General features: G+C 44.8%; 1 protein-coding gene across 3 annotated transcripts in view; it reads right to left on the bottom strand.

Annotated features, from left to right (window-relative positions):
• Positions 1 to 10247: 10247 nt before the first annotated feature.
• LLGL2 (LLGL scribble cell polarity complex component 2) overlaps positions 10248 to 16538 on the bottom strand; it is a 32884-nt gene continuing 26593 nt past the window's right edge. For 2 of the 3 annotated variants that reach the window (XM_059864642.1, XM_059864644.1), the window contains 10 exons: positions 16210 to 16326; positions 15540 to 15706; positions 14614 to 14878; positions 13376 to 13526; positions 12800 to 12837; positions 12292 to 12339; positions 11735 to 11777; positions 11448 to 11502; positions 10965 to 11026; positions 10248 to 10609 (listed from right to left, as the gene is read on the bottom strand). In XM_059864642.1, coding sequence (XP_059720625.1) covers positions 10973 to 11026; positions 11448 to 11502; positions 11735 to 11777; positions 12292 to 12339; positions 12800 to 12837; positions 13376 to 13526; positions 14614 to 14878; positions 15540 to 15706; positions 16210 to 16326 — 938 coding nt within the window. In that variant the 3' untranslated portion in view covers positions 10248 to 10609; positions 10965 to 10972. The remainder of the gene's footprint in view (positions 10610 to 10964; positions 11027 to 11447; positions 11503 to 11734; positions 11778 to 12291; positions 12340 to 12799; positions 12838 to 13375; positions 13527 to 14613; positions 14879 to 15539; positions 15707 to 16209; positions 16327 to 16538) is intronic. The other variant, XM_059864643.1, reaches the window with a different exon arrangement.

Below are 16538 nucleotides of genomic sequence, written 5' to 3' on the forward strand. Positions count from 1 at the left end.
CAGCTCCCCTCACCACACCAACTTCACCTAAATCACTACAGGAAAAAGAACAATTCGATGGCATTCTCTCTTTTTAGAAGAAATGAGAATAACTCACATCAGAGAAAGGAGATCCTCAGTGCTGTCAAGAATCACAGCACAAACCCACAGATAAAAAGAAGAGCAGAAAGCTCACACTGCTATTTTAAGACCAACAGGGAATTGTCTGTCTTCCGTGAGCACAGTGGATTCTCCCAACTCATACAAAGGAAAGTACAATCATTAATATTAAAGGGATCTGCCTGGAACTTAATTCTTAAGTTTCTATTTTCATTCACTGTAAAAATTGCTCTAACCCCTTATTTTATCACTCTGCACAGTAATTTTTTGTAACATACCTACACTGATTCCAGTTAGCTGCCCCTTACCTGGATCACAGGTCACATCCATGCAATGGTAACATACTCCCTCTCCCATGCCTTGTTTCCATGCAGCCATGCAGGGTCTGTTCCAGAGCTCTTGCAAGCCTGTGGAGTCTAACAGGGATTCTGGCTGGGCTGTGCCCCAAGAGCAGATAATTACACGTATATGGAAGGAGAGTGGCATCAATAATTCAAGCTTTCTCATGGTATCTTTTGAACTTTTCAACCAGTAATATCAGCAGCTGGCTTGCAGAGTTAGGGATAAAAGAAGAGGTGGGATTTCACCTAGGTCAGGGTCAGATGTGGTATGATGAGGTGAAGCCCCAAAGAAAGACTGAAACAGTCAATTCCAAAACCAAAACACATCCACGATAATGCAGGAGGCTACCAGACAAGGTTCAGCAAAAACTACCTAAAAAAAAGCTTAGGCCAGTGAAAAGAATTAAATCATAGGCCCCTTTCTTTTGCAGCCCTGGAGTTTTATTCCAGGGAGCCAAGCATGGATAGCTCAGCCTCTGCTCTCTCCTTGCCAATACCAAACTCTCTGCTGAAACAGGAAAGCAGTTTCCAGCTCAGCACTGAAAAAGACAATAAAACTGGCACCACTTTTGCCCTCATTATGACTAAATCTCAGTCCAAGTCAAGCAGAACAACTAAATCTCCTTTCAACTCGAATTTCCAAATAAAGTTGTTCTCCTCTTGCAGACAGGTTGAGGTTACTCACAGCAGTGTTTATGTCCATGAAACTCTGTTTAATTCAGGGATGGTTTTGCCCTGCCTGGGCTGCTCTCAAGAAATCAGGTAACAGAGAAGGCACAACTGCTCAGTGTGAGCCTCCCCCTGCTCTCCTCAGGCTGCAAAGGGACAGCACAGAGAGAACAGGATTTAACAGCTTGAGGGTGTCACTGGCTCTGTAAGGTTTCCTGCCCCCTCCCAAAAAGCCTTTCCAGAGGAGCTGGAGATTAAACAAAATGAACTCAGGTCTGGCCAGCCACCAGAACAAGCGACCCAAACATGAAATGTGATAAGATTTTAGATGCTTTGCAGCACTAGTTTGGGTGGGACCTGTTTGTCCACCTCCTTCCAAGAGCCCCTGGCTGTTATGTTCTGTACCTTGAGGACTCCTCCATTAAGAAGCAAAGATAAAAACTGGGGGTTGAGATGGAGAACTCAAGAATTTTACCTGAGCTTTCTGTCCCTGAATGCTCCACTTAGTTCACGAGAATGAGGCTGTAGAGCAACAGTGTAGTTATTGTTTCATCACTTTCTTTTATTAACTGTCCCCAAGTCATCTCTATCCCTCTCTGCAGAAAAGAGAAATCTCTCCTGTAAAGCCCAGAATGACTGATGGCATGTGGAGCATCAATTCCTTAACGACTCTTGGAGAAAAGCCCCGGGGCTCTTAGCTCTGAGCTTCTAATGTGTGTGGCAGGGAGGAGAAGGTGCTCTGAAAAATTCAGCTCTTGAGGAGGAAATGGCTCTAACAAACTCCATCAGCATCAGCTGGAACATCTTCAAGGCTCTGCATACCCCAGGCAGCACCGGAGCTGCTGCTTTGATTTCTGTGATTTGTCAGAAGCCTCAGACATTTGAGTTTCACCCTGGGAGGGCTGAGATGAAGCCACTGATCACATTCACTTCAGACTCCTGTCTGCTCTGAGCTACCTGAGAGGAGAAAGGCTAAACTGGTGCAGACCAGTCCAGCCTCCCCAGCCCAGTCTCCAGCCTGGCTGTCCCAGCACCTCTAACCTGAACTCTCTGCACAGACTGAACACATTTGTTTGCCTTTTAAAGAGCTCCTGGCAAGATGCTGGCAGTTGGTTCATATCTCGTTAAGGGAGAGGCAGATAAGCACCAGGAAAGATGAAACCCTTCCACATTTCAGCTCCAGATCTCCAAGTAGAATGGATAGTGGAGTTTCTAAAGATTTATTCATTTATGCAAAATACCAGGTCCTTTCAGCCAGAATTCAGCCAGTATGATTTTTAAAAGTTATTAGAGATAAAACATCAGAATCACCTTTACATTGAAAATTCTTAAGTCAATTACATAAAAGAAAAGCTTTTGATACTATTGATTAAAGAGATGAAAAGATAACTCAATTTTTAAAAATCACTAAACCATACAAATAAAAGAGTAGAAACTGGCTGTGATTGATCAGAGACAATACACTTTGCATAAATTCCCAACCACCTCGTATGCTTGGTAATAGCTCAGGTAAAGAGATTGATCAAAGCTATTCTTAAGAACATCTGTTCTTAATATAACCCCCCTAAACATATAAATAGGGTCTCCTCTTGGCTTGACTCCACAGCAAGTAGAATTGACAATCCAGCCAGGATCCTGAAGCCTGTAAAACTTGTCTAAAAATATATCTTTTTTATGTACCTCTCCTTGTTCCCCCACCACACACTGCATTCATGTAAAATATCTCCACTCGTACTTGCTTATCATATGCTGCCTCATATTGACAGCAAATATTCTCCTTTGATCCTGTACCCCAGGCTACTGAGGAAGAATTCCTGACCTCTCATTCCCGACCTCTGGCTGTTTCAAACTGGGCTCTGCTGCTTTCTTCCAGCTATTTTAGGACAAACCAAAAGGTCTCCAAGGGCCTCTTCCCCAGCCATAACCCTAGGAAGCCAAATAAAATATTCATTGCAAGGAGAAACCAAAACAATTAAGTTACATAGGTTTGAAAACAGCCCCCTTAAATATTTCAGGAGCACTTTGTTGCCCAGTTGTCTGTCGTGCAGCAGGGCTGGATGATCCTGTTACACTGCAAGGCAGAGTCCTGTGGCCCCAGCCCAGGGGTCAGAGACAGCCCCAGGCTCTGGGCAGGGATGGACCTGAGCTGGGTGAGCTGAAGGACTCTGTGCTAAGACAGGGCTCAGACTTCTCCCTTCTAATCCCCTGAGTGACCTCTGTGGTTGTGTATAGAAGGAGCAAACTGAGGAGGCAAGGCCAGGTAAGCCTCCACTAAATGCAGTCCTGGTTGAGTAGCACTGGTTTGGTAACATCAGTGAGCTCCTGGAGAGCAGTGCCAGCAGCTGCCAGCAGCAGGCCCAAGGCTCATCCCACTGCTCCTTCACTGCTGCTGTGCCCTGTGCTGCTCTGGGACTCAGGGTGTGATGTTTTTACTTTATTTTTACTGGGCACACTGAGGAACCTGGGTGGCCTCAAATGAGCTGTCCCTGCTCTCCTTCCCTGTTTCTGCATAGCTGGAATCCATGGGTTTGATAGAGAATTCCTCTGAGTCAGTGAAATCCCCTGGATTTAAACTGGGTTTCAACCCAATTATACATGAAAGCAAGAGGCTTTTTAGTAGTGGGGGGTGGGCTACAGCCCCAGGGCTGCTCTCCCGTGGGAAACACGTGCTCTGCAGAGGGCAGCTGAGCCCCCAGAGCACAAATCAAAGGCTCAAAGCAGAATGTCAGATTGTGCAGACTGAAATGATTACACCCAGGCAGCTGAAAACCCCCAGCAGATTCTAATAAGCTTGCAGAGATAAAGGTAGAAGGAATCATGCAGCTAAGGGTGAGGTCTCATGTTACAGCCAAACTGACTTTGTGGGGCCACTCCTTCCTTCCAGTGTCTTCTGTATTCCCAGCTCTTTCCTTTGCACCAGTGCTGGTGGTCACCTCAGTGCAATTTGACCTTACAGGAAGTTGAGCTTCCTCATGCTGAGCTTCCTCCTAAATGAGAGGCCTGTTTGCCTGGAATTGCCCTTGCTGGTTATTCCCTTATTCCAGATCCTAAGGCATTAGTTAGTTAAAAATTAAATTTAAAAGCGCACATGTGCACAGAGAGAAGAAAGGGAACAGGAACAAGCAACACAGGAGGGCAGAACAGACCTTGGCCACAAAGGTGAAACTCTTCTGGAGCTCCTGAACTCTGGGAGGGAAAGAGGGGGAGGGTACAGCAAGGCTACAGGAAGGCCACTGTACCTGGAAGAAAGTTTGGAAACTTGGCCAGAGGCTCTGTTAAAAGCACATTATACTATAGGGGAAGTTTGTTAACTTCCATGAGATGTTGGGCCACTCACATTTTTTATGCCCTGTGATATTGTCTTTACAGTTTTGAGGCAGAGGCACTGTTATTATGCTTTTACTGAAGATCTGAAACAAATTGGGAGTTGTTTGCTGAGCCAGGCATTTGAAGACACTCAAAGACTCTTCTCAAGGTGATTACTTCTAAAACTTGACATTTTTTTATAGAATGACAAACATTTTCCCTCGTTTAATATTAATTACCCTGTATCTTATGCTCTGTTCCACTGCAGATATTTAACTCCCTTAATCTTCTGTAGATAAATCCTTCTTCATTTTATCAGGTCTCACCTCTCCCTGTGCACATAATCACAGATCCTCACATAAATCTCTCTCACCAGATATCACTGTGACAAGGAAATAGTTTATAGAATTTGAGCCACTTCCATGCAGGACACCTTCCAGTGGAAAGCTCTTTCTGTCATAAGCAGATCAAAACAAGCACATCAGTGAGCAAGTTCACCTGCAGAATCAAGCCTGGTCAGTCTTCTGAAGAAGTGATCACAGCTACTTTCTGTTCCTTTTCCTCAAAGAAAATCTAGCAGGTTAATGGTACCTGCATCCCATGTTATTAATTAATGAGGCACATGGAGTTCTGATACATTAATTCATGCCTGTGAATTGAGTTACTGAGAAATTGGCACTTTTCTTGTGCACTAAAAATTACTAGTTTAAGATCTTACCCTCAAACAGGATTTTTTAGTGGTCTAAACAAACCTCTAAGGGGTAGCTGAATGGGCAGAGAACTGTCAGGAGGAATCTGCCTGTGCAACATCAGTTAACAGAGATGAATTGCAGCAGGAGTGGTTTCTCTCCAATCCAAGGTCTGAGGTTTTAAAAGGGCAAAGCTCTTCAGAGGGATGACATGATATTATTTCACTTTGAAATGTTCATGTATCACTTACCAATTTCAAAACAGGGTGTTTTAAGCATGGGCCCTGGATGCTGCACAACAGGAATCCCAGTGTCTGGACTGACACTGCTTAGCAAAGGGCTTCAGGAGCCTTTAGGGCTGAGGTATTGCCACCTGCTCTGGAGCTTCAGTAAGTTAAGTATAAAATTAAATCAGTCTTTTTTAAAGGTTAAATCCATAGTAAGTAACTATCACTTAATGCTTACATTTTATTATTTCCATGAACTGTGCCTCATGGATCTACCTTGACAGAACTGAATTTACTTGAGATGAATTTTTTTCACATCCTCATTACTGTTCATTTACATTTAAAACATCTTCCTGTAATGAAAGTACAGGCAAATGTCACCAGCTCTGAACTGTGAGCAAACTGTCACAGCACTGACAAGATCACAGGTAATCAAACTGATTAAGGACTCTGATACCTCCTTTACTCACAGCCTGCATTTCATCTGCTCTTATCTCTGTCACAATAAAGTCAGGAGGATGTGTTTGTCCTCGGGACAATCACACCCTTGAAAAACACCTCTCCCAAATTCCATTCCTGTGGCTAACTTGCAGTTTGGAATAAAGCTCCCCCAGCTATAGCTGAAGCCACTTTTGTCTCCATTTACTGCCTAAGAAATAACACCAAGCCTTTTCTTATCCTGCCATAGTCTCTGCTTCCTTGGACTCATACCCCATCAGGGCTTGAGCTGCAATATCTGACTTTTGGGGTAATGTTCAACAGCTCAGAGATGTCCTTGTGTTGCCAATTAGAGTTTTTTAGGAGCTCAGCCTGCTTTTCAGGGGCTCAGCACAGCAATCTGATCAGGTAAGTTCTCTTCAAGGAAGGAGAGTGTGAGCAGAATCCAGGCTTCATTTCTTGAAGACCCTGCCTTAAGCATAAGCAGAGGAGACTGGCTTTAAACAAATGAACAATATGCAGAGTCTGTAGGAATAAGCACACAATGCACAGACTCATCTGCCAGAGGAGCAAACAGGAGGAAGAGATCCTTGTCTTTTGAAGGGCAAGAGTCAGGGACAGGCTGGGCTCTGCCCGTGGAGATACAGGTCCTTCCAACCTTGGGTGACTCTGCCTGATGCTGTCAGCACATGCTCAGGACCATCCATCTTAAAGTGGGCTCCCTTGCCAAAAAACTCTTTTAAAATATAACTTAGCTCTGCATACAGGAGTTGTGCCACAAGGAGCTGCAGAGATCAGTTTCTACTCATTTAGCTGGGGAAGAGGTGAGCAGAGGGAAGAGCCTCAAAGTACATTTTAATCTCTTTTCCTCCCTACTGAAACAGGCCACAAGTGCAAGGAGCCTTTTAGCTCTCCTGTCTTGGTTGTGTTCAAACTCATCCCTCCATCCCCATGGATCAGCCAACATGCATAAAAGGCACGAGAGGCAAGATGGAAATGAGGAGTTTGGTCATACATCAGTTTAATTACAAGAAAACCACACCTGGGTGAGGCCATTTCTACCTGGGCAACAGCTGGGACAAATTAATCAATGCCAGGATGATCTCAAGGACCATCCTACTGCTACAGCAGCCTTTTCACACAGGGATTTGCAGGTCCTCTGGGAAGCTGCATCGAACCCAGAAAGCTTATCAGACACCCCCATCACCATCATGTTGGAGAAAGAGGCTGAGGAATAACCCAAGCACTTGGGGCTTGTGGCTGTGAGTGAAGGTGCTGAGTTTCCTTCCTGTGACCAAGGGCTTGTGGCACATATTGAAAGAATTTTTCCAACTGGTTTACCCCAGGGAATCAGCTATAGCTGCAACACAACCTTGGGCTTTGCTTGAAAGAGATAAAGTCTAATGTGGCTTAGCAAGGACTGCTGGGTTTTAGAAGCAATTTTCACTAAAGTCTGTCTCATCTTTCAGCCATACAAATTCCTGTTCCTGTTAAAGACATCCCAATCCACAGGCCACATAGGCAGTGGTTTGGAGGCTGAATTCAGGACCACAGCCCAGGCATGAAATCCTTTGAGCTGCCATAGACACAAACCATATTCTAAGAAACAGACCAATTAAGCTGTAAAAAAAAAAAAAAAAATTCATTCTCTCACTAACCAGACTGGCCTCAGGCTTCAAGACCAAGATGAAAAGCACTTTTCCTTCCAACATTATGTTCTTCTAATAGAACTGTTAGACAAATTCTGCAAATATTCAACTCCTAAACATCTGAGTAAAGTGTGTATTACTATTGAAAAGTGGGGGGAAAAAAAAAAAAAAGAGCTCCAGGCCAAGCTTTTCTAGGAGTAGAGAATTTTGGCAGCAAACACACCACCCTATAAAAGAGCTCATGTTACCAGAAAGCATTTGACCTAAAACTCAGGCCACTATAAAACAGCATCTCATATTAGGGACCCAATGCGTACTCAGATGTGGAAAATTTGGTTTTAGTTGTGATCCAAGACTGTCCCCTCTGCAGAGCAGCAGGTCTGTGGGGATCAGGGAACACTGTGCCAGCATTGCTGGAAGGATTTTTTCAAGTCAGTGTTAACAGCAACTCTGGTCCTGCAGCCAAGGGACACTTCCCAGTGCCAGAGCCCTGTGAGGCTGCACAAAGCAGGAGGAGGAAGCACTGCCAAAGCCTGACTGGTAATAATAATAAGGGCCAATGAGCCCTCAGAGTGCTTCCAAGCATTAAAGCATTGGCTCTTGGAGAGGACCAGCAAATTTCTATCAGATCCCAGACAAGGAGTTCAAGTGAAAAGTAGAGGTAGGCACAAAATTCGAGGGGTTTGGCAGCAGCTGAATCCTCTGATCAGAAGCAGGCCATTATTTTTAGTGTCAGCTGAGGGGCAGGCTAGGAGTAACCACAAGGCTCAGAAGGCAGTTCCTGAAAGGGAGAGATGAAAAGGGATTTTTTTCCCCCCCTACATTCAAAAGCTGCTTACAGTCATTCATTGAAGGCTCCACCCCTCACAATCATCTCATCCCATCACCAGTTTCACTTACTGCTCGTTTTCTGACAGCACAAAAAATACACCCTAATTCTGTCACAAGCGTTTCCATCCCTTCCTGCTCAACTCAGAACACAACTGAAAGCACAATTCATGAGTTCCAGCCTTGCCCTGTTTTGTCCCTTTGCAATTTCTCCTGTATTTTAGGCATAGGAGCTCTAAGAGGATTCTTAATGTCTCTGCCCACAAGAAGTTAAGGATCCCATTCCAGTGAATCCTTCAGTTCCAAAGCTCTGCTAGAAAAAAAAAATCTGCCATAGCACATATCCCAAACTACTCAATCCCATTTGGAGTCTGGCTTGTGGTCTGAAGGAAGTAAGAAGCCTGGATTTTTTTTTTTTTTTGCGGTTGGTTTTGAATCTAAATGCACTTTAGGGTTTACAAAAAATAGTAGCATTTTTTGTGACTCTCTCACTATTCCAGTGGACCTACTGGATTTTTCAAGATATGTGTGTGAAAACAGGGAGAAGATAATAAGTTTCTTCTGCCCTTTCTGAGTAAGACTGTCACATTTCTTCCCACAAGCCTGCCAACAAATAAATACTCAGAAAAGGCTTCAGAACGAGTCCATCTGTGAGGAGCAGAAAGCAGCAGCTGGGTGCACCAGGATGATGCACATGCACAGAGTCACAGCAGCTCAAAAGTTGCTGATTAAACCACAATTTCCTGTAAATTTGCAGCATCAATGCCTGGCACAAGAGGTGGAAACAGCAGAACGCCTCCCTGCCAGCTTCAGTCCTGCAGCAAGAGACAAGGAAATGATGAAGCAAACAGAAATGAGGAAGTGAAAACTACTTTGGAAATGGAAACTGAAAGAGAAGGCTCTCTAAAACCTCATGAGCAATAAATTAGATCTCAAAGGAGGTATTAATAATTTTAGAAGGAAGGGTGCCTGAAGCACCAGCAGAGCAACTCTACAAGCATTTTTTTCCTGCAGAACAGAATGTGCCGTCCTAGTGCTGTAGGTAAGAAAGGATTCCTCAGCCTTGCTTGGGAAAATCAAGAGGGCTCCCAAGGAGAGGCTGAAACAAGAGTGCTTCCAAGGAGACGTTTCCAAAGTGTGCCAAGGACAGCAACTCAGCTCCATTCCAGGAGGATTTAGTTCTTCCTCACTGGCTGTCACAGTGCTACAAGCAAGTTACAGTAGAGAAATTTCAGAATACTTTGTTCTTTTTCTTAGCTGGAAAAAAAAGTGCTGTTAGGTTCAAGGATAAAGGAAAGAAATTCTGAAGACAACCAAACTGCTCTCTGCAGAGCTCCACCAGCTTCAATTCCAAATCCACTGGCAGACAGGAGAGCAGCACTGCCAGATCAATCCTGTCTCCCTTCAGTGCTGTCATGCACGTTTATTCAGGACAAACCAGCAATGACCTTCCAGGGACTATGATCTGAACCACTGCCCTCTTCTGGCATCCCCATCCCGTATGGATTGCAGGATGGTGACACAATCACTTTGCTCCTCCCACCCACCACCTTGCTTCGCCTCCAGGAGTGCTCTTTGCCCCCCCTCAGCTCAGAGGGCAGCTCCACCTTCTCCCAGGGATCTGTGGGCAATATAGAAGAAGCTGTTGAAGGACAGAATAGATATGAGAGGAGACAAGGATCACAAAAGGGAATCCAGAGTTTTATTGCTTAAAAAAAAAAAAAAAAAAAAAAAGAGCAACGTAGTGTTGAAACAAAAATCAAATTCAATTAGTTTTCCTCCAATTTGAATGGCTACAAAAATAGATTCTACCCAAATCCATAAAGCCAGTTAACAGTACCATAACAAACAAACCCCAAAATTACTCATTCAGATACCACATACAGCAGTCACAGGAATCTAGCATATATTACTTAATGGTTTTTCCTTAAAGTAAATTTCTAAATGTTTCTGTTAAAACTGAAATACCCATAAGATTTTTAAAAAATGTACAAAAAATAATTGTTGGAGGTAACAGTGTGCGTTTATTAAAATCCTGCACCAAGGCAGTAAAACATTTATAATTTAAAACCCAGCCCAGTAGAAAAGAGAAATGTGCAAACATTTGAATGTTAGGTGTACTCAGAGGCTTGTGGTGCATCAGAGCTGGCATCCACTGCTGTCCTAAAGCAAGGCAGGCTCCAGCAGGAGAGGTCTCCAAGAGGCACTAAAGGGGAGGCAGAGGCAGAAGCACTGAGCTGCAGCTCCCCAGTCTGGCTGCTGGGAGCACTGGTGCCTTCTCCCCAGGGACGGTTTGCCCAGTCAGTAGTGTTATGGCACTCAGTCCAATGCCACTATGTCCTCCATGAGTTCTGGTCAATCTGCTGCAGGAGGGAAGAATGCAAAAGCCATTTGAAAAGGCAGGCAGTGAAAGCTAATGAGAGCTAATGAGCTGATACACTCAGATTGCTGCTGAGAGCTCTGGCTACCTCACCAGCTCACTTTGTGATAAGGGCAAGAGTCAGGAGCATTCAAAGGATTTTTAGCCCTTCCTTTACCACTGGTGTAGCATGTAAGGTGCTGAACAGGGCTCACACACCACTCAGCCTGCAGATTCCCACCCCAAAAATTCAGGTCAGAGTTCTGCACAAAGCACTGAAATAAGCTGACGCTTATTAAGAAATTTCATTCTACTTTCTGCTTCCTTTGGCTATTTCAAATATCTTTAGCCTCACCTACCTCCTCCATTACTTAGTCCGTGTCCTAGTGGACTTCTTGCTGAATTTTTTTCTGCATAGCTCCTGCAATGACACAAGAAGGGATTCCTTACTGCAGTGCAGTCTCATCCCATCCACTCCCAGATGCCGACAGAAGACCAGGATGAGGTAGTGTCCAGAGGAAGTGCACAGAGCAGAGCATGTCAGGCAGTCACTGATCCTTCCACACCAGCAGTTACCAATCCCACCAAGCCTCCTGCATCCATTGCAGACAGTAGTCCTTTGCCTACACTTGGTAGCCCCTGACCATTCTAGGGAGATGAGATAAAGCCCCGCAGCCGTGGTGGTAGCTCAGCTCTATTGTACAGACAGAATGGGAGCAGAGACACTGAACACATCCAGGGGACAGTGTCAAGCCAGGATTAAAACTCCAGAGTCCCATCCTTGACCAACTTAGCCCGTGTGGCCTGCCCTTAGATCAGCATGGGTTGACACAAATAGAAACCTGTATGCGAATACTCAGAGTCCTGTTCCTTGTGGATGTGGGAATGTGATCTCTCCTGCTTTTCGGAGAGAAAGAGACAAAGCATTATTGATAAAAAATGTCAAGGGACAGCATGTGAAAGAGAACCTGCCTCTCATTATTGCCCTTTGGTAGCTTGTGGGATGCACATGTGACCAGATTCCAGCAGAAGGATCCCTGCCATCAAGTGGGCATTCCCCTGCTGTCACCTCAAGCTGCCCTCCCCTGCCAGCCCAAGTCATCAAGAAGAAAAGTTGGTTGATACTCACCCTCTGCCCCCCTCCAGAGTACTCTGGATCTCCTTCAGCACTTCTGGAAAGCAGAGAGTTAAAGCAGTAAGCCAAAGGGAATCTGCTTTCAGGCAGCTGCCTGACCACATTCCACCTCCCCAGTGAACAGCCTCCAGAACCTGCCTCCCACAGCTCAGAGGTCAGTCCTTAGATCATCACTGCCTCTTCAACCAGGTTTTTACTGGGCAGGCTGGCACACAGGACTGAAGCAGTCATTTGCCAGAGGAAATGTTGCCAATCTCTGTGTACCAGAGCCCCAAAGGAACTGTCTGTTCCAGCTGTCATCTTACACAAGTCCTACTGGAAATAAAGATCCTTCTCTTATCTCAGCAGGGAATGCAGCTCTGCAGAACAACCCCTGCCCAAGGGCATGGCTATCTGTCCAACCCCTCACTTCCAGGGATTCAAGAAAACCCAGCATTTCTGCCAGTAATTACAGATCCCTTGGAACTGGAATCCACAAAATTCCCAGCAGCTTTCTTTTCCCACCCAGAAAGGCACCTTCCCCCTCAGCAGCAAGACTTCATCTCACTCACTTTCATCATTGAGTAAGGCATGTTCCATCAGCCTCCCAGACTTTCTTTCTAAAAAAGAGTAGGAAAACTTGTTTTAGCTAACAATATTTTCCCTTTTTACTGAAATAAGTGCAGTTTTGCAGAAATGCACAATGGAACTGGATTTTTTCCCCACATTAAGTACTTTTTGACTTTACTGAATGCTTCAGAACTAATCCTTAAAGTCCCTCACACACTGAACTGTTTCTTTCAGTAATACTAGTTTGGATAACAGAAGATCTAAAGAAGTTCAGACCTTTCCTCCAGCAAACTCTGTTCTACCCTTTAAGGGAATCTTCCACATACAACTTACTTCAGAGCTATCAACCAAAATACAGTCCAGGCAGATCACAATGTTTCCCCCACATTCTTCCTTATTTTTCCCTATCTTAGGTAGAAAATATCAACTGTAGCAATGGGAAAGACATTTTGAGGTTTACACACGCCATGCTACCCTCTGTAAATAAGCACACTTATTTTTTTCACTTACCATCTTCTCCACAGTCACCTGGACTATTTCCTGGTCCCCTAAAAAAGGAGAGGAGGCAGAAAACCATTACTGATGCTGAAGAACAGGAGTGCAGAGAATTCCTGTGTGTTCCTGGCAGCTACAAGAGGCTCCAGTGCACATCAACTAAATGGTTTGCTGAGTGTGGGAAGGGCTTCACCACATGCTGGTGATAGAGAAGTCTGCAGGCACCACAGGACACTTCTAACTCTGGGAATAAAAATCCTGTAGGATCTCTGTGAGTGTCAGATCTACTGTTACTCACTGATGTTCTGAGAGGAGGAACACTGGATTTCCTTTCACAGAGCAACAGCTCAGCCTCAGCATTTGGGAACAAGCAAAGCAAGCAAGGGCTTTCTCTAAGTTTGTGACTCCAGCTTAGGGATACCAGTTCCAAAGCTTCCTGCTTTGTCCTGCCAAATGTACTCCCAGTAGGAAGACCATCAGGGGGAAGGTGACATTTCCTGATGCCAGCCCCTCTGTGGATGTTAACTTCAAAGGGGTTTTCTTTCCTCCCTACTCAGACACAGTCATGTGCAAGAGTGTTACAGACATTACCTGGATTTCCTTGCAGCATTCTCTGTGCCAGACTTGTGCACGTGATTGTTGCTTGTCACTTCTGGCATGTCCACAATGCACCGGGGCTCCACCAACCATTTGGTGGAAAGGGAAAACCTCTCAAACTCTGATGGTGAGATCAGATAGAAACCTGCAGGGGATTGGAATTGATAAGGGCAATTCTCAGCAAACAGTTCCAGAACCAAAGGTGATCCTAAAAAAGAACATATCTAGGCATGATCTATGTTTGGCAGAAAGGGTTTGCTTTGCCTTCTATCTAAGCAAAGAGGGATCACTGAGGAAGATATTACCCCAGCTCCCCTCTGGTTAGCCTAGAGACTGTGCAATTTAAGGTTATGCTGAGACATAATTCTGTTGTCCTGTGCTGACACTTGGGAAAAACAGCACAGAAAGATGCAAAAAATGAACTGGAAAGCAGAAATCCATCTTCAGCAGCCACAGGATCCCAGTTTTGCAATGTGAGTGCTGAGACACAGGCAGGTACAGGAGGCACAGTGGAGCCATTGCCCAGAGCCTGCTGCTTAGAGAGCCATTCAATCAGACAAGAGGAGGGTGGTCAGGTGGAAGTTATCTAAGGGTACATCCAAGCTGAAAACCACTATTCACTCCTGTATTCATTAACAGTAATGGAATGAACTCACTCCTGCTTCTTCTAACTCATGTGTTGGTACCTGTTGGCAGCTGGTACTGCCCCGAAATACACAATGAACACATTTCTGAAACAGTCTTGTATGTAGGGGCTTGACAGCTGGCTTGTAAGTAAAGCTGAGTTAATAGAAGAAATAACAGTTTATGATTTTTGAGTGTATTTATAACAAAAAGGAAGACAAGGCTGTTAGCGTAGAAACAGATTAGAAAAGATACATGAACATTTTTGTAAGCTAGACTACGTGCATAAGTAGATGTGCATATGTGCTTTATTAAGTTTCTACAAAACTTTTGCTAATTATATTGATGCTAATTGCTTTGCATTAATGAATGGAAGTTATTGTGATGTAGTTAATAACTTAATATTAGGCTTTGTTAAAAGTATGTAAGTTAGAAAACACGCAAAATAAAAACTTTTTTAAAAATCCTAATCACATATATATATATGTCACGTCCAACCTAACAATAACAGACTCACACGTGTACACAGCCAGCTAAAAAACACGAAGCCATTTCCCATTGTCTCAAGCACACCACAAGAGGGATGATGTGGGAGAAGCCCACCTCACCTTGGCCGTATTTGGTGAAGACACAGGATGCAATGCCGCTGACATCCTCCTTGCGGATGCAGGGGTAGCGGATCTGCAGCTTGAGGAAGGGCAGGGAGATGATCTGGATGTCTCCCAGGTTGGTCAGCACTGCCAGGTCGTTCTCACTGTAATCATCAGTCTTGCAGCTGCCAAAGTTGGCAACTGTCACCTTCCGTACCCTGCAGCCTTCCAGGGCTGTCAGCTTGAGCTTCAGTTTGGAGCTGACCTTGGGCAACGTGAAGACCTGTCACAGGAATGAGACACTGACACCTCTTCCTGCACAAAGGCAGCAGCAGCTCCCCAGGACATCTGCTGCTCCCTCCCTGGAGAATGTTTCAATTCACAGGGAATACACACAGGTGTAACCAGAGCCAATCCCCTGCTCATGGCATGAGAATGAATCAGCCACAGGCAGTGTGAAAATGTCTTTCTGTCCTGACATCAGTTTTACCCTTCAGGTTATAACCACACTTCTCCCCCATTTTTTCAAAACTCTTCCCTAACTGGCTACAAATTAATACAGAAAGAGAACAGGGTTTGAGTTAGTGTGCAAAACAAGAAACTTTTAAGCTACTTCACAAAAATACCTACAAATTCCTGCTTCTGCACTAACAACAGAAAAGCTCTTACCCAAAAGCAGAAGCAGCCTTGTCCAAAGAGTATAATGTCATACAGGCATAAAATTTTTATATTCAGCACATGCAGCACTATGCTGAACACCAGTTTGCTAGCACACACCTGATTTCTGGACTGTACCAAACAGAAGTGCTGTCCCAGGGCTGTTCTTGAGGCACAGGAGAACAAGCACTCCCAAGAATTCTCTTTCTACTGAGCAGTGCCCAGTGCTTTAGCAGATTTCATGCACAATTCATCGTCTCCTCCCTCCCTCAATAGGTGACACTCACCTTAAATTGCTCTTCAGACACCACCAGCAGCTGGTGGCTGCCTTGCATATCAGGGCTCTTGGAAAGGTCATGTGCTACTTCTAGAGGTTCTGGGAGGGGGGTGCTGCGTCCATCCAACACAAGTATCCCCACAACAGGAGCCCTGTGCATCAGCTGAATCTCTTTGGCTAGACAGGCGAGATAAGGAGGAAAAATAAAGAGAGAAAACAAACAGGAGTCTAGTCAGAAACATTGTTAGAAACTCCTTCACACCCTCTCAGCACTGGAGACCTATATACTATGGTTATAGAAATGCTGCCTAAAAAGATTTGGTAGTTGAAGGGCATTCTGACTGAACTGATCTGTGTTGAACAGAAACCATTGTTACATAAAGACAACAGGCCCAGCTGCCAGAAAAGGGACACGTGCAGCGAGGGTTGATGGCAAAATTCAGTGACAGCTGACACAAATTTACATTTCTGAAGTGAGTAGGAAATGAGGCTGAGGCACATCAAGCAGTGCTAGAGCTCCAGTTCAGCTGCTGCAGTGAGCATTGCTTAACTCAGACACTGCCACACTTGGCTCTAATCACTGATAAGCAGCACTGATTGAGCAATCCTGCTTTTCTGGCCATAACTCCTGTGAGCCACGGTTCAGACTGAACAGAACCCTGCTTTCACAAGGCACTTACCCTGCTCTGCCCTCACAGGCTCATCCATCCTCCTCTCAGCTGGAGGAACACGTAAACAGAAAGCATAGACCGTCCCTCCATTGGTGCCAGCCCACAGGGACGGGCAGTGCCGGGAGCCTGGAGTGACAAAAAAGTCCATGAGCAAGGTACCATCCATGACATTACAGCTTTCCTTGGCTACACAAAACCTCTGTCTGCAGCCTAAATGTCTTCATATTAGGGGAGATCTGCCAGGCACAAACTGCAAGTTTTTAACATTCTCTTCCCAATACATGTCCACCAGCAGTCCTTAGAAAAGGCACTGCACCTGAGCAAAGGCAAAAGTACCA

Source organism: Haemorhous mexicanus, chromosome 20, assembly GCF_027477595.1.
Source record: "Haemorhous mexicanus isolate bHaeMex1 chromosome 20, bHaeMex1.pri, whole genome shotgun sequence".
Lineage (NCBI taxonomy): Eukaryota > Metazoa > Chordata > Aves > Passeriformes > Fringillidae > Haemorhous > Haemorhous mexicanus.